Source organism: Balaenoptera musculus, chromosome 16 (genome assembly GCF_009873245.2).
Source record: "Balaenoptera musculus isolate JJ_BM4_2016_0621 chromosome 16, mBalMus1.pri.v3, whole genome shotgun sequence".
In the NCBI taxonomy this organism is placed as follows: Eukaryota; Metazoa; Chordata; class Mammalia; order Artiodactyla; family Balaenopteridae; genus Balaenoptera; species Balaenoptera musculus.
Genome location: NC_045800.1, coordinates 78202941 through 78226281, shown reverse-complemented (window position 1 = coordinate 78226281; position 23341 = coordinate 78202941). Strand labels below are relative to the sequence as shown.

The 23341-nt window shown below is 36.1% G+C and overlaps 1 protein-coding gene across 1 annotated transcript in view; it reads left to right on the top strand.

Moving 5' to 3' along the window:
- The window catches only part of RYR2 (ryanodine receptor 2), a 740642-nt gene that overhangs the window by 363284 nt on the left and 354017 nt on the right, over positions 1-23341 (top strand). The window contains 4 exon segments of the mRNA XM_036828245.1: positions 6279-6443; positions 11243-11364; positions 20378-20561; positions 22893-23028. Of these exon segments, the coding sequence (XP_036684140.1) occupies positions 6279-6443; positions 11243-11364; positions 20378-20561; positions 22893-23028 (607 nt within the window).

The window sequence follows — 23341 nt, the reverse complement described above, 5'->3', positions numbered from 1 at the left end:
TACCCCCAGGATGTCATTTTTTTTAGCTTAAAATGCCCTAAAAATATTCCTCTGTGGGTGATTTCCTCCAGTTTTTTCTCTCTCACGCCCTATGAATAGAAACCTTTTGCTGCTGAAATGATGGAATACCAACCTCAAATAAGACTGCCAATGAGATTACAAGGATTATGGAGCAAATGGCAAAAATACAAAGAACAAAATATTTTTAGGACATAGTTTTAGTATGTTGTTTTTATTTGAGATTTTTATTCTTGGCTCAAAAAATGTTTAAGATACAAGTTAGGAAGACTAAGAGGTAAAAACTTACAGTTACAAATAAATAAGTCAGGAGATGAAATGTGCAGCATGGGGAATATAGTTAATAATATTATAGTATCTTTGGTGACAGATGGTAGCTAGACATCACGGTGACGATTTTGTAATGTATAGCAACATTGAATCACTGTTTTGTACACCTGGAGCTAACATAGTGTTGTAGGCCAATTATACTTCAATTTTTTAGAAAATGTAGGTACTGGGAGGAAATGCATCAAGATGCTAATGATGGTTATCTCTAGGAGGGATGGGGTATGGGTGATCATTAATTTTTACTTTATACTTCTAGGTATCTTTAGTTGTCTGCAGTGAACATGTATTGCTTGTAAAATTAGAAAGCAATGAATGTCCTTAAAAATGAAAAAAAAAGAAACAAAAAAACAAAATGAAAAAAAGATGAGGTGTATGGGTCAGAGTTTAACGAGAGGTAGAGCCAGCATGAGATACGTATACATGAAAGGATGTGTTACATGGACTCGCTTTCTGAGATTGTGAGGCTGACTAAGCCTGGAGTCCATAGTGCAAGTGGCCTGGAAAGGAAGATTGTAAGCAGAATGGAACCCATGGGACGCACTGTTTGTAGTCGCTGAGCTCAGGGAAAGCCTAAACCCTCCTTAGAGACCTCGCCTGATTAAGTATGACTCACCCAGGAGAACCTCCCATTTTATTTGCTCAAAGTCAATTGAATAGGGACCTTAATTACATCTCCAAGATCGTCTCACCTTTGCCATATAACATAACCTCATTGCAGGAGAGATGTCCCAACGTATTCATTGGCTCCACCCACACTCCAGAGGAGGGAAATATAGTACAAGATATGAGAGAGCTTCTCCTAAGGCTCTGTGACCTTGTTTCACTGCCCCATGGAAGCCCCTCAAAGACCCTCTGTTACTGAATCAGGTCTCGCTGCTTACTGCTTACAAAATCGATACTCACACATGTTGATAGAAAGGAAAGTTGCCTTTAATCAGAATGCTGACAGTCTGGGGAGATGGTGGACTCAGTGTCCCCCAGAAACTACCTCTGAAGATTCTGCTCAACCATGAAAGCCTTTAAAGGGGAACAGGGAAGTCATCTCAGTGAACCATTGAGATAGGGGGTCCGAGTCCTCGCCATACCCCACTGCGTGCAGGCGTGTGTGCAGGCTTGTTGATTCCTCGTGATCTTTCTTTAGATGCTGTCTTGTTCACACAGTTTGTTGGCGAGATTAATGACGCAGAAGCTAGGGAAGAGATCTGGTCATCTGTTAATTACTTATTCTTCATTTCTACTTCTTTGATCTATGGAAAGAACCAATGGATTAGGCAAGGTATTGTGTGGTCAAAAGATTTGAAAGGTGAGCTAGGGCCAGAGATGAGTTGAGCATGGGGGGCACCTGGTGTAAGGTTAGTGACAAGACAGAGGGGTCCCCTGTAGAGAGCTCTTTCCTGCAAAGAGCTTTTTTCCTGCCAAGAGCTGCTTACACCTCCCAATACAAGAAAAGTTTTAAAGCCCTTCTGTCCACAAACTCACCCACCAGAGTGTCTCCTCGTGAAGTTTCTGAACACCAGGGCTAAAGCAAGCTGTCTATTTTTTTTTGCAACTCTGCCCTGGATGGGCTAAGCTTGGCCTGGTCTGTCAGTCCCAGCAATTTCTCTGACCCTGTAGCATTTTTAGACTCATATTTCACAGTGACCAACTATTCTGTGCCAAAATGTGGCCCCATAAAGAAGCAAATAAATAAAATTTTTTGGACCTTTTAACTCTCCTGACTTTAGCCGTTATTTGTCTTAAGGAGAACTGGCTATTACCAAAACAAACACTCCATCATCTAAGGATAAAGGCCTTTGTTTTCTTCCTATCAGCCACTTGACAGAATACTTTGGAGACATTTAAGGAAGATTTCAATTAATGCTAGAAGACTCTCTTTGAACCACTTTGTCCGTATAATAAAAACATAATCCTGTGGGACTAGTTTAAATTTCTTAATGAGTCTACTTTATCCAGTGAGTATATCCAATGCGTATGTATCATTTAATGAGGACAGTTGCTCAGAAATAGTTTTGACTTAGTCATGAGCCAGTTTGGTATACCCAATGCCAAAATATCACTTATTATTTTTTAGGCTGATCTTTTTTACTTCTGGAAGCATTTTGATACTCAGTTGAAAATTAGATTTGCCAAGCATTCATGAGTAGGATTGTTTGAATGCAAGGATTGGGAGTAGTTTTTTGTTTTTTTGTTTTCTCTGAAGAGTGACGGTGGTTTTGGCAGGCAGTGAACCTTGCTCGAGTGAAACTCTGGTTTCTTTCTCTCTTTGGCAGTGGGCTGTTGCTTGTATTATTTATTTGTGCTCAGTTATTTCGGTTTCTAGCTGCTGCCATTAACTGGGCCTCCCCTGAGCATGCATAGTATAGTGGTCAGCAAGAATTGCAGCAAATTTTTTATTTTTATTTTATTTATTTTTGGCTGCATTGGATCTTCGTTGCTGTACGCGGGCTTTCTCTAGTTGCGGTGAGCGGGGGCTACTCTTCCTTGCAGTGCACTGGCTTCTCGTTGCAGAGGCTTCTTGTTGTGGAGCACGAGCTCTAGGCGCTCGGGCTTCAGTAGTTGCAGCACGTGAGCTCTAGAGTGCACGCCCAGTAGTTGCGGCGCACGGGCTTAGTTACTTCTAGGCATGCGGAGTCTTCCCGTACCAGGGCTCGAACCCGTGTCCTGTGCATTGGCAGGCGGATTCTTAACCACTGCGCCACCAGGGAAGTCCCTGGGGCAAATTTTATAAACAGATTTTGTGGCTACTTTTCTCATCCAGGATTTAGCTTATCTAATATTATGTCTGCTTGTGAGCCCCAAACTGTGTCCTCTGATACCTCAAGTATCAATACAGCAGAAGCTTTCTTCTGCCTGAGCTCCAGGCAGATTGGGCGGGCCATGCCCCAAGGCAAAGGCTGCTTTTTACAAATCACTTGGGTACTCTGTCTTTGGAGAGAAGTCTGCTGTTCACTTTCTCTCTGCTTTTGGTCCCTCTTAAGTGCCTTCCAATAGATTCTGAAAAATATTTTTTCCAAATTTTCTGTTATCTGTGGGAGGATTAGCCCAGCTAAACCACACCGTCATTTCCCAAAGCCAGAATAACTCAAAAGAAAAATAAATCTAGATGATTTACAAAATAAATCAAAGCGATGCTGAAACTAAAGGCCACTAATTTAGATATAGGGTAGCCAATATAGGGTTTTAGGAAGATTACTACTCGCCTAAGCTGGACACTTTATTTCTAGTAATACAGACTAATTATCTGTTAGAAGCTTCTACCAGCTGTCACGTTTTCTTGACTTGGTGGTTGGTCACAGCATCTAGATGATTTTCACCTGAATTTCTCCTAAGCCTGAGCTACAGAAAATGATAGGAAATAAAAGAAGGAAAGAGCACGACTTCCCTTTATTCGTGTTTCTTCAGCAAATAATCACACTTCTTTTTTTCTTCTGTAATGTCATTTTAGCAGCTCTTACCTGAGTTGAGGATCAGAGTAATTATGAAAACCTGGTCATCATGAAGTTTCACGATTAAAATTTCTAATCCAGAGAGAGATGTGAACTACTTCAGTAAAAAGCAAACACAGCATACCTTTGCACTTAGTAACTGAGGCTTCTCAAAGCACAATGCACAAGCCTGTAAATAGACTACATACTAATTTCCTGGGATAAAAGACAAAAAGAATGTTACAGGCTCCTTGTTTTATTTTGAGGAGATAATTGCATTGTTATATATTTTCCCTAGAATTTAATTTTCCTATTTATAGGGTTGGTATAAGTAGATTAGTAGTTTATATGGTTTGATCGAATGAAATTGGAATGGTTTAGTATCTGTTTTATTGCAGATTCTTAGAATAGTGTTTCAAGTTATTTGCTTAATGGTTAAATCAACTTAACTCATAATTGCATTCACTTTCTTATATGACCTTGACCCTTTTTGCATTAAGAATTGCAACTCGGGCTTCCCTGGAGGCGCAGTGGTTGAGAATCTGCCTGCTAATGCAGGGGACACGGGTTTGAACCCTGGTCTGGGAAGATCCCACATGCCGCGGAGCAACTAGGCCCATGAGCCACAACTACTGAGCCTGCGCGTCTGGAGCCTGTGCTCCGCAATGAGAGAGGCCGTGATAATGAGAGGCTCGCGCACCACGATGAAGAGTGACCCCCGCTTGCCGCAACTAGAGAAAGCCCTTGCACAGAAACGAAGACCCAACACAGCCATAAATAAATAAATAAAAACAAATACTTTAAAAAAAAAAAAATAACAGATGGCAATCCAAGGCCCCGTGTTTGTTACTTTAAAAAAAAAAAAAAAAAGAATTGCAACTCATTTAAATTTTAATTTTCAATTGTTGGCAGAGTGTCCGTAATTATTTTGGAGTTGCTAACTATTAGTATGGTCCAATAATACCATGAGAAATAAAAAATCTGTTTTACTTGAATTGTTCCTTTTTATGTAAGAAATATAAAATTTATTCCAACCTAATCTTCAAAAACATTTGTGTAACTGGCACTAACTTCACACGACAGTCAAATAGCCAAAGAAATAGATGAAACTTAGTAAATTTAACAAGGAAAGTTAGACCAAGGAGAAGAATAAGAAATCACAAAAGGAGGTATTGTAACCAAAAGAACATTAGGTTTTTGTGGGTTTTTTTGCTGTTATTTTAAGAACTCTACAGAACTTCAAGACATAATGAGTTCTTGAAGATCAGAATGAAGCATGGGAGGGAAAATTGAAGGAAGAAGCATTGAAATAAATAGGGATTTAGGGGCTTCCCTGGTGGCGCAATGGTTAAGAATCTGCCTGCCAATGCAGGGTACACGGGTTTGAGCCCTGGTCTGTGAAGATCACACAAGCCTCAGAGCAGCTAAGCCCGTGCGCCACAACTACTGAGCCTGCACTCTAGAGCCTGCAAGCCACAACTACTGAGCCCACGTGCCACAACTGCTGAGGCTCGTGCGCCTAGAGCCCGTGCTCTGCAACAAGAGAAGCCAGTGCGATGAGAAACCCGTGCACCGCAAGAAAGAGTAGCCCCCGCTCTCCACAACTAGAGAAAGCCCACACACAGCAACGAAGACCCAACGCAACCAAAAATAAATAAATAAATAATTTTATAAAAAATAAATAGGGATTTAAAAGAAATATTTAGTTGCTATCAGAGGACTGATTGCTTCTTCATAGCATAGGGAGCTTAGCATGGCAGCCCTTTAGGAGTGAATACCTCTGTGGTCCGAGTTAGAAACTGCAAGTAGTTGAAACTGAATTATAGCCTTGATTAGTTTGAAAGAAATCATCATTATGTCTAACATCCTTATTAAGAAGGAAATCATCATCACCATTATCAATACCATTTTCATGGTCAAAATCATTAGAATTTATTGAAGTGTTTATTTTATCTCAGGCAGTGTGCTGAGAACTTTGCATTCATTATCTCATGTTTTCTGATACTCTGGGGGAGAGTCTCTTGTTAGCTGTATTTACAGATGAGAAAACGGAGGCTTAAAACGTTTAATTAACTTATCCTAAGGTCACAGACGTAGTAAGTGGCAGAGATTGGACTCAAAATTGGCTTTTCTGTCCCTCAAACCTATGCTCTTAGTCATCAATCACAAAAATAATAATCTGGAAAGAATATGAAGCCTAAATTACTGATTTTAAGATCTCTGGTTTGGAGTTTGCCATGAAGCAATATAAAATTTTGTGTTATGGCCAAAATAATTTTCTGCCAGTATGAATAATTCAGGAATATGTTATTTATCTCTGCAATCTCCTACTTCAGGTTTCAGTCGAGGTTGAACTGCTGGCATGGAACATTTGACCATTATTATTTCAGAGGATGGCAGAGAGTTGCATTTTTCAAGGAACATTATTTACAACAAGGCAAAGTGTTTTCGATATAAACTACTATTTTTAAAACCTTTTCTTATCTTTTTTTTTCTCTCTCTTAGGAAAAATTGGATGTAGGGGTGAGAAAAGAAGTTGATGGCATGGGAACCTCTGAAATAAAATATGGAGACTCAGTGTGTTATATACAGCATATCAGTACGGGCTTGTGGCTAACTTACCAGTCTGTGGATGTGAAATCTGTGAGAATGGGATCCATACAACGTAAGGTAAGAGTATTTCAAAACAGTATTTATGGCCGTCGTTATTAATGAACGAAAAACACAAACGCACGACAAAAAGAAGTAGCTAACCCTTTCAGCCACCTGCTAATGTTTGCAATTTACATGCTAGAGGTCCAGTCCCACCCTAATAAACTCTCTGGTTTTTGTAAGTGAACAGCGCTGGATGTTGCATCACTGATTTAAATACTAAGTGAAGAAATACTCTACTCTTTTCTGGACACTAGCTTGGTCTGCCTAATTCACTGTGTCCTCTGTGATGCTGCTGGGATTGTGTGTACAGTATCTTTTTTACAATGCTCAATAATGCTCATGCGTAGAAATGTTTAGTGTTTGTGAGTTTCGTTTCTGTTATTCCCCAAACTCATCTGCAGGCGTGCTCGTACACTCACCTCTGAGTCCTTCACTGACACCCCATCGCTTACAAGACAACAGTTACACCTTTTGATAGTATGTGACGCCCTTCCTGACCTGCCTCCCGTCTGTCTCTGCCCCATTCTCCTATCCTTTGTCCAGTCTCTAGGTGTCTTCAGGTTCCCCAGCACACCAGCCACTTACAGCACATTCCTTCCAGTGCCTCAAAGAAACGTGGCTTTTCCACATCTGTGCCTTTGCACATACCGTTTCCTCTGTTTGGAATGCCCTTTTAAATTTCTTTTTCTCCTCCATTCACTTCCTATCCATCCCCCAGGGCTTAAGTTTAAAGATGATCTTAGACGTTCTTCCTATCTAAGTTCATCTAGTACACCCTCCTTTGTGTTCTCATAATATTTGTGTATGATTAAATTTTATATACACTCTCTGTGCTCTCTTATTTACTAGGCTACACCTCCCTCTCTCTAATTTGTGAGCTTCTTTATGGCAAGTACATAGCATTGATACTAGATCGTTCACATTTCATGTTTTTACACCGCCATGTACCAGTACACAGAATCAGATAACGGGATAACTATTATTTCTATAATAGACCTTGGAAGGGAAGTAGTGGGGAAGAAATTTTTATTTTCAGTAGATTTCCTAATCGTAACATATACACATTCCAGTATGGATTGTTCAAGGTTATTGCTATCTTTTTAGAGTGACCAGTGCTGATATTAGTGGAGTGGGAAGCTAATCCAGCTTTGATGGAGTCGGGCTGAAGTGCGTCCCTGTACCACCTTCCTCAGAGCTTCGGATGGAGAGCCTGGGACAACTCGCCCGCAGACCCGTATAATCGTTATAATACGGTCGCTTGTCTTTGGGGTCTTTGACCTAGGCTCATAAATTTAAATGTGTTTGTATTCAGTATTTGTATAGCATTCATTCTGTCCCGAGACGGAGCCTCGCTGTTTTTAACTTTTTATTATGGAAATTCAAATATATGCAAAGAAAACAAAATGGTCCAATGGACCCTGTGTATCCATCCATCAGTCAACTTCAACATTTTCAATGCCCTCCACTCATTTCATTTAGCCCTCACCCTGTTGTCATTATTATTACTCCACTCTCTTATTCCTTAACCATGGATTAAAGTCAGAGTGGGACTTACATTCTACATCATAGGCTAACAAGGAGCTTGCTTTATAGAAGAATTTGACAGGGGTGTTGAGAAGCTAACCAGTCTTATTTACATTAATAAAGTAACATGTGAAACAGACTTTATAGGCCATAGAAGAGATAATCTAATACAATCTCTACTGTAAATGTATTACTACTTCTAGAACCATCTATTATATTAAATCTTTATCGAGAGACTTCAGTGTGCTCATGACAGGTGAGGACTTCTCAGTCTAGATCTCCTAATTTTTATACATTTCCCAGTTAGCTAGTATCTTCAAATCATTTTATTTTTCGAGAAAAGCATGTTGGTGGTATATTCGCCAAATCTTTACATATTTGAAACTGACCTTCTGTTGTTCCATATGAATAAAACCTTGGTTAGCTAAAAAAATGTCTGAATCACTTTTCATAGGTTTTATGTATCCCACTTAGTGTGGATATTCATGTTTTGCTGCAGAAATATAAATTTATTGATTATGCAGTGATGCACCTGCCATACTGGGTGTTCCACATATACAGTTAATACATTGTATTACATTTTTAAAAAACCCTGAAAACTCTGAATTATGAAATGCATCTATCACCAAGGATTTTCTAAAATTTATTTTATTGAAGTATAGTTGATTTACAATTTTGTGTTAGTTTCTGGTGTACAGCAAAGTGATTCAGTTATACATATACATACATTTTTCATTAAGGTTTATCACAGGATATTGAATATAGTTCTCTGCGCTATACAGTAGGACCTTGTTGTTTATCCATTCTCTATATAATAGTTTGCATCTGCTAACCCCAGACTCCCAATCCTCTCACGCCCCTCCTCAGCGACCACAGGTCTGTTCTCTCTGTCTGTGTCACGAAGGATTTTTAATCAGCACACGTAGGTCTTTTAAAACTGAGAGGAGAATTGTGCAGCGTATCTTTGGCCTCCTTTTCTTACAGTTGTAATTTCTTTCTCAGGAGCACAGCTAGTTTCTCTCCTCTAGGTCAGCCGTCTTCCCCTTTGGCATTCCTGTCGTTCTTACCCAGTCTCTGCATTTTGCTTCTCAAATGTGTCCCCCAAATCACTCACTTTCTTTTCTTTGATGCAGTTCTGTTCCTTAATGTCTCTCCATGCCTTTGAAATTTTAGTTTTCTTGTCTTTTTCATTATCTCACCCAGGTCACTTTTTATCTCAGCGTGCTGTCTTTTCATCTATTCTGGTTGTTCATCCCAGTATGACTTCTTATTGCGAATTTTCACTCCTCTTTCACAGAAGTTATGCCTCCTTGCATCCTGTGGACAGTTGAAATAGTTTATATATTTAAATAATATCCTGCTATTTCTATTTTATCTGACTTTTTAAAAAATTAGCAATGATTGCTAAATTTTATCGTTTGAAGAGAGAAAAAAATCATGTTTTAGTGTCTTTTACTTTGTTGATAAATAGGTTAATAGACATCATGATATTGAAGAATCCTTACATTCATAGACTAAACCCAGTTTGGCCTAGTTTATTATTCTTTTGAAATCTTATTAGATTCTATTTATGTTTTATTTAGAATTTATCTAGAATTAGCATATACATTTTATATATGAAATTTATATATGAATTTTTCTTTGTTTATGGGTACTGAAATTTGAATTTCATACAATTTTCAGGTTTCATGAAATATTCTTTTCTTGGTGTTTTTTCAGCCATTAAAATTGTAGACCATTCATAGCTCACAGGCTATATAAAAATAGGCAGCGGTCGTAGTTCACTGACTAGTCTACCATTAAGAGTATCATTTCTTTGAAGGTTCATTAGAGCTCACTTGTAAAACTGTCTAGTCCTATAATCTTTTAAAAATTGGATCTTAAATTTCCTTTCCAATCTCTGTTTAATAAATTGGTATCCTCAAATATTCTACTTTGTTGGGCAGATTCCTTTTGATGATTTTTAACTTGCTGGGAAGCCATCCTTGTCCTCTTGAGTAGTCAGTTATGTTCTTAAAAAAAATTTTTTTTTGGCCATTAAGTTCCATATAGCATTGTCTTATTATCATTTTATAATTTTAATGTCTTTTGTATCTTATATTCTTTTCTCTGTGTTTTTTTCTTTCTTTCCGTTTTATCCTTAGCCTGGTTTGTGAGAGGTTTAACTATTTATCTTCTCAAAAAATTAACATTTCGGGTTTATTCAACCTTTTCTCGTATTTTATTTGATTTCTAGTTCATTAAATTCTCTTTTTATCTTCATTAATTCCCCTTTTCTATTTAATTTGTTTTCCTTTTTTAGAGTGTTAAAGTGAGTAATACGTTCCTTCACTTTAGTCATTTGTTTCTTTGTCAATGAAGGCATTTAAGGCTACAAAATTGACTTTGAATACAGATGTATCTGTCTCATTGATTTTGGTATTAGGAGTTCCTCTTTACATTGCTTTCTAGATAGTTTATGATTTTAGTTCTGGTTGCTAATTTTAGTTCAGTATACCTGATTAAATGTTCTAGAAACATCTTGCTGTTAGTGTTGAGTGAAGGAAGTTAGACACAAATGGTTCCATTTACATATAGCACACAAGTGACCTTTGCTGTTGAAAGTCGTGAAGATGGGGAACATTGTGGTGGATGGGGCAGGAAGGGAACTCCAGGGCAGGTTTTAAGGTGCCATATTGTTCTCTTTCTTGATCTGGGTGTTGGTTACGTGGTTTGTTCACTTTGTGAAATTCATTCAACTGTTCACTTAATATTTTGCACTTATCTCTTCATGTTGTTCTGTCATAGAATGTTCAAAAACATAAAGCTAACAAAAGAACTAATAAAATAAAAACACATTTTTTTTAAAGAACTGATGTGCCTTAGAAGCATTGCTCAGTACTTATTAATGAACCCAGCTATGTTCAGAACTACTGAATAACTGGTATCCTATGTAATGTTTTCCTTTGCTTCTTTGTTCAGAGTTTGCTTAGACTGTGGATGAATCATTGAACATAGATATGTGAAAACATTCTAGTGATTGGTTTTCAAATCAATATATTTATTGATTGGTTCTTTAGAACAACAACTGATTCATCTTTAAAACAATAGCTGAATAAATATATTGAATGACTAATTTGTACAGGGACCTGTGCATGTTATTTAACCTGAACCTGACAGCTTACAGTTCCCTTCAGCTGTGTTTTGACTCTGCTTACTGTCATGGCTCACCTTTTTGAGTTGCCTACTTCTTAACACCCATTTGAAAAAGAGATATTGGGAGTCATGGCGTTATTTCTGCTTTCGTGCAGGCTATTATGCATCATGAAGGTCACATGGATGATGGCCTAAATTTATCCAGATCTCAGCATGAAGAATCACGGACAGCACGTGTCATCCGGAGCACGGTCTTCCTTTTCAATAGGTTTATTAGGTACATTGTCCTTTGTTGTGGTGGTTGTTTAATATTTTATTTTAATTATCTTATCAGATTTACAAGTAAACAATTCTAAAATATACTATGGTGGTAAATCTCATACAATTTGGCAGTTCTGCAGAACCCATTAGAAAATGCTAGTTAGATGATTTTATGTCTTTCTTTGAAATGAATTTTTAAAAAAAGACTGTGGTTTTAAAAATTGTATGTGTAACTTATAATTGATAGCTGTATGTCAGAATTATTCTATAACATATCCCTGTGCTAGCCCTTTCACACTGGAGGTAGCACAGCCTACACTTTGTGAGTTTTGAACTCAAAAGAACGATTCTTGCAATAAGTAACCTTTCCCACCTTAATAATTGAAACAATTGCATATCTACAAAACTAAACCAAACTTGTGTCCAATGTGTTTTCTGGGAACATTATACCAATATATACTCTGGTTGGTGATGGATATTATGTATCTCTTTAAGCTTACCAATTTGATGGGAAAAAGTGATATATATGTGTATATGTATATATTTATAGTAGGTACATATTTATTTATAATTATTTTAAAAATTTGCATTTATGTGAGAATTGTGAAAATGGGTGTGACCAATTTTCTTCGTTTATTTTTTTCTTTGTGATTTACCCTATTATTTGATAATATTTCTATTAGGCTGTTATGAGCTTTTGTTATGTTAGAGATACTAATTACCTATAATCGTATATAAATTGCAAATATTTTCCCAACTTACTGGTTTGGAAAAGATTTTAAAGTGTTTTTTCATCATAGTTTACTCTATAAATCAGCATATGAAAGACCTTTGCCACCCAAGATTATATAAATAGTCACTTAATTACTCTCTGCTTCTTTTATAAACCATCCCACTGTGTGTGTGTGTGCATTTGTGTGCATACTTTCATGAAATCAAACAATGTGCACAGCGTTGAGCTTCATCATATCCTTAGTATTTATCTCACCTCTCTGCCTCATCTAAACCCTAACCCTTTTTAGATGGAGTCAGGCTTAGAGATGGGGTAGGCATCAGATTCTTACCATTTTTTATGGTACTTATTTCTTGTAATAAATAAATTTTTGACTTTGAAATTATAACTTATTTTAGGATCAGTTCAACTTAGATTTTTTTCCATCTTGTTCTTTCCATGGTTCTTTTTGACTACAGCCTTATCAGTTCTATAAGGATTGAGGAAAATAATCATAAATCTTTAAAATAGTCTGTTTTCTATGTAATTATATACATCAGTACTGACTTCTTCAACTACAAAAAGACAAATTTTTATTACATTGTGACTTGTGTGGTATTTTCAGAGGCACTATGGAGATTCCATTTGGCAAGCAAGAGCTAAATTAATACCAGAGAAAAAACTGATTATTTGTTTTAAAACATATTTTGTCAGAAAGATACTATATCCGTGTTTAGACTTAATGTAGTAATGGTATGTCTTAAATGGCATTTTGTATGTTGATCGAGATACGATAATTCATCATGGATGTGATTTGCTTTTGCACATTTGCTCTTTGCTCAAGACCAATCATATTTTTTTTTAAAAAGTTGTGTCTGTGATTTGGAAGCTTAATTTTAGAATCTAACACTTGCTAAATTGATTAGATAGAGAACCAAACACGGGAAATTTGGATTCTGTGGCAAAAGTACTTACTGAATTATATATTTGCTGCTTCATATTGAAATTCAGTTTTTGTTTGGGTTATTTGAATGAAATTCATTTATTATACTTATCTTGATAAAATAGGTTAGTTATATAACCTATATTTAACTATAGTTAGCTCTCTGTATCCAAGGATTTTGCATCTGTTTATTCAACCAACCATGGATCAAAAATATTAGGAAAGAAATTCCAAAATGTTTCAAAAAGCAAAACTTGAATTTGAAGCATGATGACAACTATTTACATAGCATTTACAACTATTTACATAGTATTTACATTGTATTATGTAGGTTAGCTAGAGATGATTTAAAGTATACAGGAGAGTATGTGTAGGATATATGTAAATACTACACCATTTTATATAAGGGTCTTGAGCATCCACAGATTTTGATATCTGAGAGAGGTCCTGGAACCAACCCCCCCAGTAGATACTGAGGGAGGGATGATCATTTAAAAAGATTATCTGATTCCCATTCTGATCTTTAATCTTTTTTTCTGTTTGCCTTGGGTTTAATTTACTCTTCTTTTTTTGGTTTCAGAGGATGAAGGCTGACATCATTGATTTGAGACCTTTCTTATGTCATTTAGTGCTAAAATATCTGTCCTTAGTGGCATCTCTCACTCTTTGCCGTACTGTGTTTCAGTTTCCCTTTTAATTGCTTCTTTGACCAATAGGTTGTTCAGTTTCCAAATATTTGGGGTTTTCCAAAGATCTTTCTGTTACTGATTTCTAATTTAATATCACTGTGGTCAGAGAATATGCTTTGTAAAACTGAATGCTTTTAAATTTATTGAGACACGTTTTATGGCCCGGGAAGATCCAAAAAGCAAAACCTGAATTTGCTGCATGCTGGGAACTGTTTATATACATAGCATTTACATTGTATTTACCACTATTTACATAGTATTTACATTGTATTGTGTCCTATAAGTAATCTAGAGATGCACAGGAGGTGCACAGGAGGATATATGTAGGTTGCATGGAGAGACAGGCATGGCTACTCCGAGGCAGCCTGAACAAATTACAACCCTTACTCTGTCGCTGAACCAGGAACAGTGTTATAACTCAGTCTAAGCACCGGTCCCTTTTCTGTTACCTTCATAGCCAAGGTCATACTAATCAACTCAATTACAAGTCCTCTCAGACATTTTCATAATGTTTTCTGTTAGTTGCTCTACCAGAATATGTTCTATCTTGGTAAATGTTCTGTGTGCACTGTAAAATAAATGTTCCATGTGCCCATTCTCCTTTTATTGGGTGGAGTGCTAAAGAATGTCAATTTGATCTAGTTGGGTGATAGTGTTGTTTAGATCTTCTGCTTCCTTACTGATTTTCAGTCCATATGTTCTATTCATTATTGAGAGAAGGGTATTGAAATCTGACTATAATTGGATTTTTCTGTTTCTCCTTGGCAGTTCTGTCATTTTTTTTCTTCATGTATTTTGAAGCTCTGTTATTAGGTTCATCAAAAAATTTAGGATATAATAAACTGACCCCTTTATTATGAAATCACCTTTTTAAAATCCCTAGTGATATTTGCTATGACATCAACTTTGTATGATGTTAATATAGCACTTCCGCTCTCTTGTTTTCCTTGGTGTTAGCATTGTATATTTAAAAAAAAAAATTCTTTTAGTTTTAACTTACTATTGTCTTTAGAGTCAAAGTACATTTCTTTTAGGCAGTATGTAGTTGGGTTTTGATTTTTTATCCAATTTGGCAGTCACTGCCTTTTAATTGTGAAGTTTAGTCCATTTATATTCATACGATTATTGATATATAAGTTTGCCTGCCATCTTGTTATTTGTTTAGTATTTGTCCCTTCTGGTCTTTGTCCCTTTTCCTTCTTTTTCTACCTTCTTTTGGGTTGAGAATTTTCTGCAATTCCATCTTATCTCCTTTTTTTGTTGGCTTATTAGCTATAATTCCTTTTTTGTTATTTTAGTGGTTGCTTAAGATGTTTTTTAGCCTACAACTTTAACTTATCACAGCCTACTTTCAGGTCATTTTACCTTTGTGAGTAATATAAGAACATTTCAACAGTATACTTCTCTCCCAGTCTTTGTGATGTTTTTGTCATACGTTTTGCTTTTATAGCTGTTATAAACCCCACACTACATTTTTATCATTTTTATTTAAGGTCAATTAGATTTCAAAGAGATTTAAATAATAACAAATGCACCTAATATTTTGTGCATATAGTTGCCATTTCAGGTGTTTTAATCTTTATTATTTTTTTGAGGATTTGCATTTCCTGTGGGTAGTTTATCTTTACTCCCAAAGTGCTTCTTTTAACATTTCTTATGGTGCAGGTCTCCTGGAGATGGAAACTTTGGCTACTGTATGTCTGAAAATGTCCTAATTTACCTTCATTTTAAGTGATTTTTTTTCTGGGTATAACATTGTAGGCTGACTTTTTTTTTCTTTTGGTTCATTGATTTTTCTTCTTATTGATGATTATATTTTATTCTTCTTTACCTATCTGGTCATTTTTGTTTAGTTGTCAGACATTGTAAATTTGTTGGGTACTGGATATTTTTGTCTTCCTGTCAATATTTTTGAGTTTTTCTGGGAGGCAGTTAAGTTACTTGGTTATGTTTGATTCTTCTGGAATTTGCTTTTAGGATTTTTGGGGTGGGAGCAGATCCGTGTTAAATCTAGGGCTAATTATTCCCCACTCTTGAGGCAAGACCATCTGTATACTCAACCTGATGCCCCATGAATTATGAGGGTTCCCAATCTGACTGATGGGAGGAGGCACCATTTCACATCCCGTGTGAGTATCGGTTACTGTTTTCGCTAATTATTTCAGAAGGCTTTGTTCCCTGCCCTGGTAGTTTTCTCACGTGTACGTGTTCATCAGCCCTCTGCTGAATACTTGAGGGGGACCCTCTGTATTTCTCTAGAGTCCACTCCTGTGTAGCGGTCTCCTCTCTGGTACTGTGTCCTGCAAACTCTAGCAACCTTGGTCTCCCAGACTCTCAGCAATGTCTGCTCAACTCAGGGAGTCTTCTTTGCCTCACCTGGGTTCCCATACCTGTATCGTGGCCTAGAAATTCTTCTAAAGCAAAGTGGAGCCATTGTAGGACTCACCTTGGTTGTTATCATATCTATCCTTTATTTCTTGATGTCCAGTGTCTTGAAATGTGTTCTTCTCCAAATATTTTGTCTTGTGTTTTTTTTGGAGGGGGAGGAGGGTTGTTTCACTTTATCTTGGCTGAAAGCAACTCAGACATAGTTGACACATGAAATTCGTATTTCGAGATGAGATTCCATGTTTCCCCTGGCAAATGTAGTCTAATCTTTGCTAGTTCTATATTGATATTTTTTTCTCCTTCAGATTTCTAATCACAAGCCCATCATCAAACTACCATCTTTTCCTAGTTATCCAGCATCTCCTTTTAAAAGTGTGTCTCTTTCCTGTGATCATGTAACAGATGCTATGGATGAAGATAATGAGTCTGTTTCTCTTTTTTACACTTAACTGACCTTAATTATGTATTAGTTTTTCAAAAATTAAATTTTAATTTAGCTTTATTGTTTTCTCTTCTTTTCTTTCTAGAATACTCACCTGCTGATTATATTATTTAATTCATCATGTTTATATATATTTCTATATATATGGATTTTACTTATGTGCTTGTTAATATTACTGAACTATTTGAATTCCTGAATTTATATAACTTTAATATAGCTTAATGTAATTTAATATAGCTTCTTTAATATAGCTTAGAAACTTTGAAAAGTTTTACATAATTACAGAACATTGTAAAGGGTATGTTATTTTAAATAACATAGTTTGATCCTTCTATCACATTCATGAAAGCACTAAAAGTATTTAAAACCTCAATATCTTTATAATATTTTACAATATCCATATATTTTTCAAAGTAAAATTTTTTAGGTATTCATTTTATTAATGTAGATTTATATACTATTAAGAGACTCATTTAAAAAATGTAGACTCAGACCTTTCTTTTTTACTTCTTAGAGTGGAAGTTGAGATCTATTTTGTTTTTGTTCATTTGTAATTTTCTTATGCAGTTTATTTTCTGTGACCCTTCTGGTCTCTCTCCCCAAGGTTAGGGTAGTGGTGGTGGTGAGGTGTGTGTGAGGGTGTGTGTGTGTTTGCATTTGTTTTCATGTATAGGGGAAAGGGTTCTATTTTTCTGCACTGTTAAAAAAAAAGGGGTATAGCTTTTTTTCCTCTAGGTATATTAATAAATGTATTCTTTTAAAAAAAATTTTTTTTTAATTTTTGAATTTATTTTTTATACAGCAGGTTCTTATTATCCATTTTATACATATTAGTGAATGAATGTATTCTTGAAGTAAATGGGATAAGGGAGGAATGTATGTTTGTAATATGATTTAATCTTCAAATTATAAAATGTAGAGCTGGAATTCATGGCTTTAATTTTCGTTGTGACATAGCATGCTTCTACCACCTTTGATTTCCCCCAATTATTTTTTTTTTCATTTTTTTTGTCCTTGATAAATTAAGATGAAAAATGTCTCTTTATTGGATAGTCCTAAAACTTAGAATCGTTAACATTTTTTTTTAACTTTTTATTTTATATTCGAGTATAGCCAATTAACAATGTTGTGATAGTTTCAGGTGCACCGCAAAGTGACTCAACCATACATATACATGTATCAATTCTCCCTCAATCTCCCCTCCCATCCAGGCTGCCACGTAACATTGAGCGGAGTTCCTTGTGCTATACAGTAGGTCCTTGTTGGTTATCCATTTTAAATATAGCAGTGTATACATGTCAATCCCAAACTCCCTAACTATCCCTTCCCCTCTGGTAACCATAAGTTCGTTCTCTAAGTCTGTGAATCTGTTTCTGTTTTGTAAATAAGTTCATCTGTATCATTTCTTTTTAGATTCCGCATATAAGGGATATCATATGATATTTCTCTTTCTCTGTCTTATTTCACTCAGTATGACAATCTCTAGATCTATCCATGTTGCTGTAAATGGCATTATTTCATTCTTTTCAACGGCTGAGTAATATTCCATTGCATATATGTACCACATCTTCTTTATCCATTCCTCTGTCGATGGACATTTAGGTTGCTTCCATGTCTTGACTATTGTAAACAGTGCTGCAATGAACACTGGGGTGCATGTATCCTTTCGGACCATGTTTTTCTCTGGGTATATGCCCAGGAATGGGATTGCAGGGTCATCTGGTAGCTCTACTTTTATATTTGTAAGGAACCTCCATACTGTTCTCCATAGTGGCTGTACCAATTTACATTCCCACCAACAGTGTAGGAGGGTTCCCTTCTCTCCACACCCTCTCCAGCATTCATTGTTTGGGGATTTTTTGATGATAGCTATTTTGGCTGGTGTGAGGTGATATCTCATTGTAGTTTTGACTTGCATTTCTCTAATAATTAGCAATATTGAACATCTTTTCAGTATGCCTCTTGGCCATCTGTATGTCTTCTTTGGAGAAATATCTATTTAGGTCTTCTGCCCATTTTTTGATTGGGTTGTTTGTTTTGACAATATTAAGCCTCATGAGCCGTTGGTAAATTTTGGAGACTAATCCCTTGTCGGTCATATCATTTACAAATATTTTCTCCCAGTCTGTGGGTTGTCTTTTCATTTTGTTTATGATTTCCTTAGCTGTGCAAAAGGTTTTGAGTTTAATTAGGTCCCATTTGTTTATTTTTTAAAATATCCATTATGCTGGGAGATGGAATGAAAAAGATGTTGCTGAAATATCATTAACAGTTTTAAGAGCCTTGGATAGCATTTGTCTGACAAGAGGCTTCTCCTGGAAAGCAATTGAATGGTTACATTTCTGATAGCAGATATATTCAACCTAATAACCTAAAAACTGACATTCGCTATTATTTCTCTTTAGGTTTGAAAAATGTAGATATTATATTTGAATTACTTTTGAATTTTATTTACTTTTGCATGATGGGATTTGAATTTGACTTTGTTGTATTTATCATTCAACTAGAATTAATGGGTTAAAATGTTTAGAACAGCAATGTTACATTGCATATGAGTATTCATTTTAAAAAGGGAGAAATAATTTTCTTCTGACAAGTCATTTCTGTTGCTTTTTGGGCATAGAAGACCTTGCATAGATGACAAGACAAGGTAATAGATGAATTTCATTGATATACTTGATTTGGAATTACAGGTAGAAACTTTAAGATAGTCACACAGTTTTACTATTTGAACTGTTTATAAAGCTGAAGTATAATATTCCAAAATTATTAGTAATATTTATGTAAATGATGATATATTTTAAATAATAGCATCATAAAGTTCAAAGGTAAGCTAATTTTTCATTTATAAGGTTTTTATTGTTTTTTAAAATATAAATTGTAATACAGTCAGATAACTAGAAAGAAATATTTCCTTGGAATAAAATATTGCCATATAATTTTGCCGATGCAGAGGGCAGAAAAGGCAGTATAATATTTTATGTATCAAATTTTGTCATGACTAATATGAGTGTTACTATATCAACTGTAGTATAGGCATTTTCCCATTCTTTTATGGTATCTGTTGGGTATTTTTTTACTGAGCTTTTTATTTTGGAATAATTTTGATTTACAAACATTATGCTTTAAAGTATTTCTTTCCAGATACATACAAAGCTATGAGTTTTAAAATTCAGAGTCTCAGAAGACCAACAAATTAACACATTTACATGCCAGTCATATGCTTTTCTTCAAAGGCTGGAAAATGCAACTCGATGCTGTTTCTTAATCTCCTTCTTAAATACATCTCTTTCAGACAATGGAAAAGCATGTTAATGTATTGTTTTCTGATTAATAAGTGAATTTTCTAAATTATTATCATTGGGATATATCTTTAAATTGGCAGGAATTAGGCAGGATGGCAGTGGGTGTCAGTGATAGCATAGCAGTTAACAGTGTTTATGCCAAAAACAAAACAAAACAGAACAAGTAAATGTCAGAATTATGAGCCTGGGAAATTGCATCTCAAATGGTGACGTATATAGTGTTTTAAAATGAAAATCAGTTGGTTTATAAATATTTAGACCATTGGTTTTGTAGGCATTGGTTCTCCAGATCCTTTAGATTTTCTTCTAGATGAGTTTCTCTTGATACTGGTGTTTTAAATATAGCATTGTATATATTTGACGGAATATAACATTTCTCATTTGAATATATTCATTATTTTTGTTTGAGGAAAATTAGGGCCTTTCTTATGTGTTCCTTTTACAGGCATATAGGGAGAGAGAGTAAAGCTTTCAATCATCTATAGACTAAAAAATAATAAAATAAAATTGTGACTCACTGATGTGGAGAAACATTTGTTATTTATTTTAGGGGCCTTGATGCTCTCAGCAAAAAAGCGAAGGCTTCCACTGTAGACTTACCGATAGAGTCTGTAAGTCTAAGTCTGCAGGACCTGATTGGCTACTTCCACCCACCAGATGAGCACTTAGAGCATGAAGATAAGCAGAACAGATTACGAGCTCTAAAAAATCGGCAGAATCTCTTCCAGGAAGAGGTGAGTTTCTACCAATGATCATTTCTTTTCTGTCATTGTCTTGGGGAAACAACTTCTTGGTGGGGAAGATTCTCTATCTATTTGACATCTGCATTTTGAGATATACATGAGCAGCTGTACTGCTATACAAGGGAACAAGGGAACCAGGCCTTGGGGGAATCCTGCAACGGTTTTTATTTCTCTCTCAGTAAGTATTAATTTTAAAAGATGACACTCTTCGCTTCTCTGGCAAAAGACGTTTTATTTTACTGTCTGCTCAGCTTTCACTCTGATCATTGTTGCACAGTAGTTTGCTTTATGCTCGTTATATAAAAACAGACTCTCAAAGCGTCTAAATGGATACAGGCTTTGGAAAGCACAAGGGTTTTCGAAGTGTTCAGCAGGTTCCTTGGGGCTCCTTGGAAATGCTTCAGGATCCACTGGAGCTTTGTGTTGGGGATGGAAGTTGCCTGGGAGAGGGCCACCTGGGAGGCAGACTGCAGACTCCCTGCTTGGGCAGAGCACCCCCATTTTTTCTTTCTGCATATCTTAAGATTCTGTGATTTTATTTTCTGAAAGTTCCCCTGCTAAAAAGAGCTCAAGTGCATATTTTATAGGCAGAATAACAGAAGGACCAAGTGATACATCTAATGGTCCTGATGCTAGTGTCTGAAATAGTACCATGTATTCAAGAATTTCAGTGGGAGGATGTCAGAGTTGAGCTGGCAAATCAGGCCAGATCAGCAAGTGTTCCCATTCTTCTCAGTGTTCCCCGTATGTGGATTAATGCATTTTTCTGAGTGAAAGTATCTTTGTAAAAAGTATTTAAGAAAAAAGGTTAGTGGACATGGTTGAGTTCCCATAGCTCCTAAACCTATGTTCTTCTAGTTTTAAAACTGTTTCCTAATTTTCCATCAAAAGCCGTGGAAACTTACATTAATTTTTGAGGATTTTTTTCACTGTGTACAAAAGAAATGACCTATCTAGAGCTCATAATGGCATGAAAGCACAGGAAATGTCAACATAAACCTATAATAGCAACATGGAATAGTTTATTGGGATCATTTCTTTTTGTACATGCCAAACTGTTAGGTATACTACACTTATTTAATATCTAGAAAAATAAAATGAAATATTGGGCTGTGAAAATTTAAAATATTGACTTGGATTAGTGTTTTTTTCAATTTCTCATATAAGACAATCTGAATGGGAACCTAGAAATGTTCTTAGGGTCATAATGTCTCTTACATTCTTTGTGTGAAGTAAGTTAATTTAATTTGTCAACTCTTTCTAGCTCTTCCTTTCATGGGCTTTGCCTCGTTTTGACAACCTTGATCTAGAAATAATAGTAAAAGCATAATTTGAAAAGTAGACAGCTTCTTACAGAGTTCTGTAATGAATTTTTGATTTGCCTTAAAGATATGTTTTCATGAGCTTTTCTTTATTAATTTAGTATATCTTCAGTTTACTATTAAAAAGGAATGATGGTGATGATGATGATGGTATCCTCCCTAAAAGTAAGGATCTGCTCTTATGCTTATGCAGGGTAGGGGGAAAAATCATTTTCCTCTACTCAGGTTCATTGGTTGGGGCCCTGCAGTTTAGACCGACAAAAGACAGATGTACAAGAGAACAACGAATAGATTATTAATGTGTGCACCATGTGTATACATGGGAGTACTCAGTGATGGGTAACTCCAAGGAGTGGTTAGAACTCAGGTTTACATAGCATCTTAACACAAAGAATAATAAATTTGTAGGGAAGTGATAAGACGAAAGGAATTTTGAGCTTGGGGGGGTGTCAACAAATTATGGGAAGGAAATATATGGGAGAAACTAGTGGGCAGTTAAGGGCTGGTTTGATGTGTAGATCAAACATTGTCTCAAGCATCCTCCTGCCCTTCCTGGTGGAACGGAGAAGGGTAGCGAATTTTCCGTGTCCACTTTTTCTCACTTGCCTTCAGCCCAAAATAATCCTTACGCCAAAGTGGCATATTTTGGGGTGGTGCACTCTGAACCCTTTCACTTACGGTAGAATACTGTTATTGACGGATTCATCATTCTACCATTAAGCCTTGCAAATGTAAGTATGAAATACGTATTTTTATATTGTTCTGCTTCTATTTGAGAACAGCACTCAGGATTTAAAAACCACTCGAATCATTTCAGGAACATTTTATTTCACATGCAAGCGTGTTTCTTCCTGTCCTTTGAGTAAATGAGGTCAGTGTTCTTTATGATGAACGGACTTACTTTACACCAGGCTTTTTAAAAAAAAAAAACCGACTGAGCATTTTTTTTTGCCCGTGAGCCGAATCGCAGTTTCTGATGGGGATTTTTCTACCCTTCCAGGGAATGATCAACCTTGTACTCGAGTGTATAGACAGGCTGCACGTGTACAGCAGCGCTGCACACTTTGCGGATGTCGCTGGGAGAGAAGCAGGGGAATCTTGGAAATCGATTCTGAATTCTCTGTATGAGTTGCTGGGTAAGAAGTATGATTGGGCTTTCAAGGCACCCGACTTATGTCTATTTAACATGATCGTGTAACAGTTACAGCAGCTTTATAACATGCTTCTTACTTGAGGCTTTCAAGTTTTCCTTTAGTTGCGCTAAAGTCAATGATGTTTAGTATTTAAATCCATCTCTGAGCGTGACAGGGGGCCAGAGCAGTAGTTTTGCCTTTGGTTAAAGGGGGCGAGTCGTCTAGGGTGTAGTTTTGTAGGCGAGGGACCTCTGTAGGGATGTGCATTAAATGTTCCCTTTTTGATTCTGAAGTTAGTCATACAAGAGCCCATCTT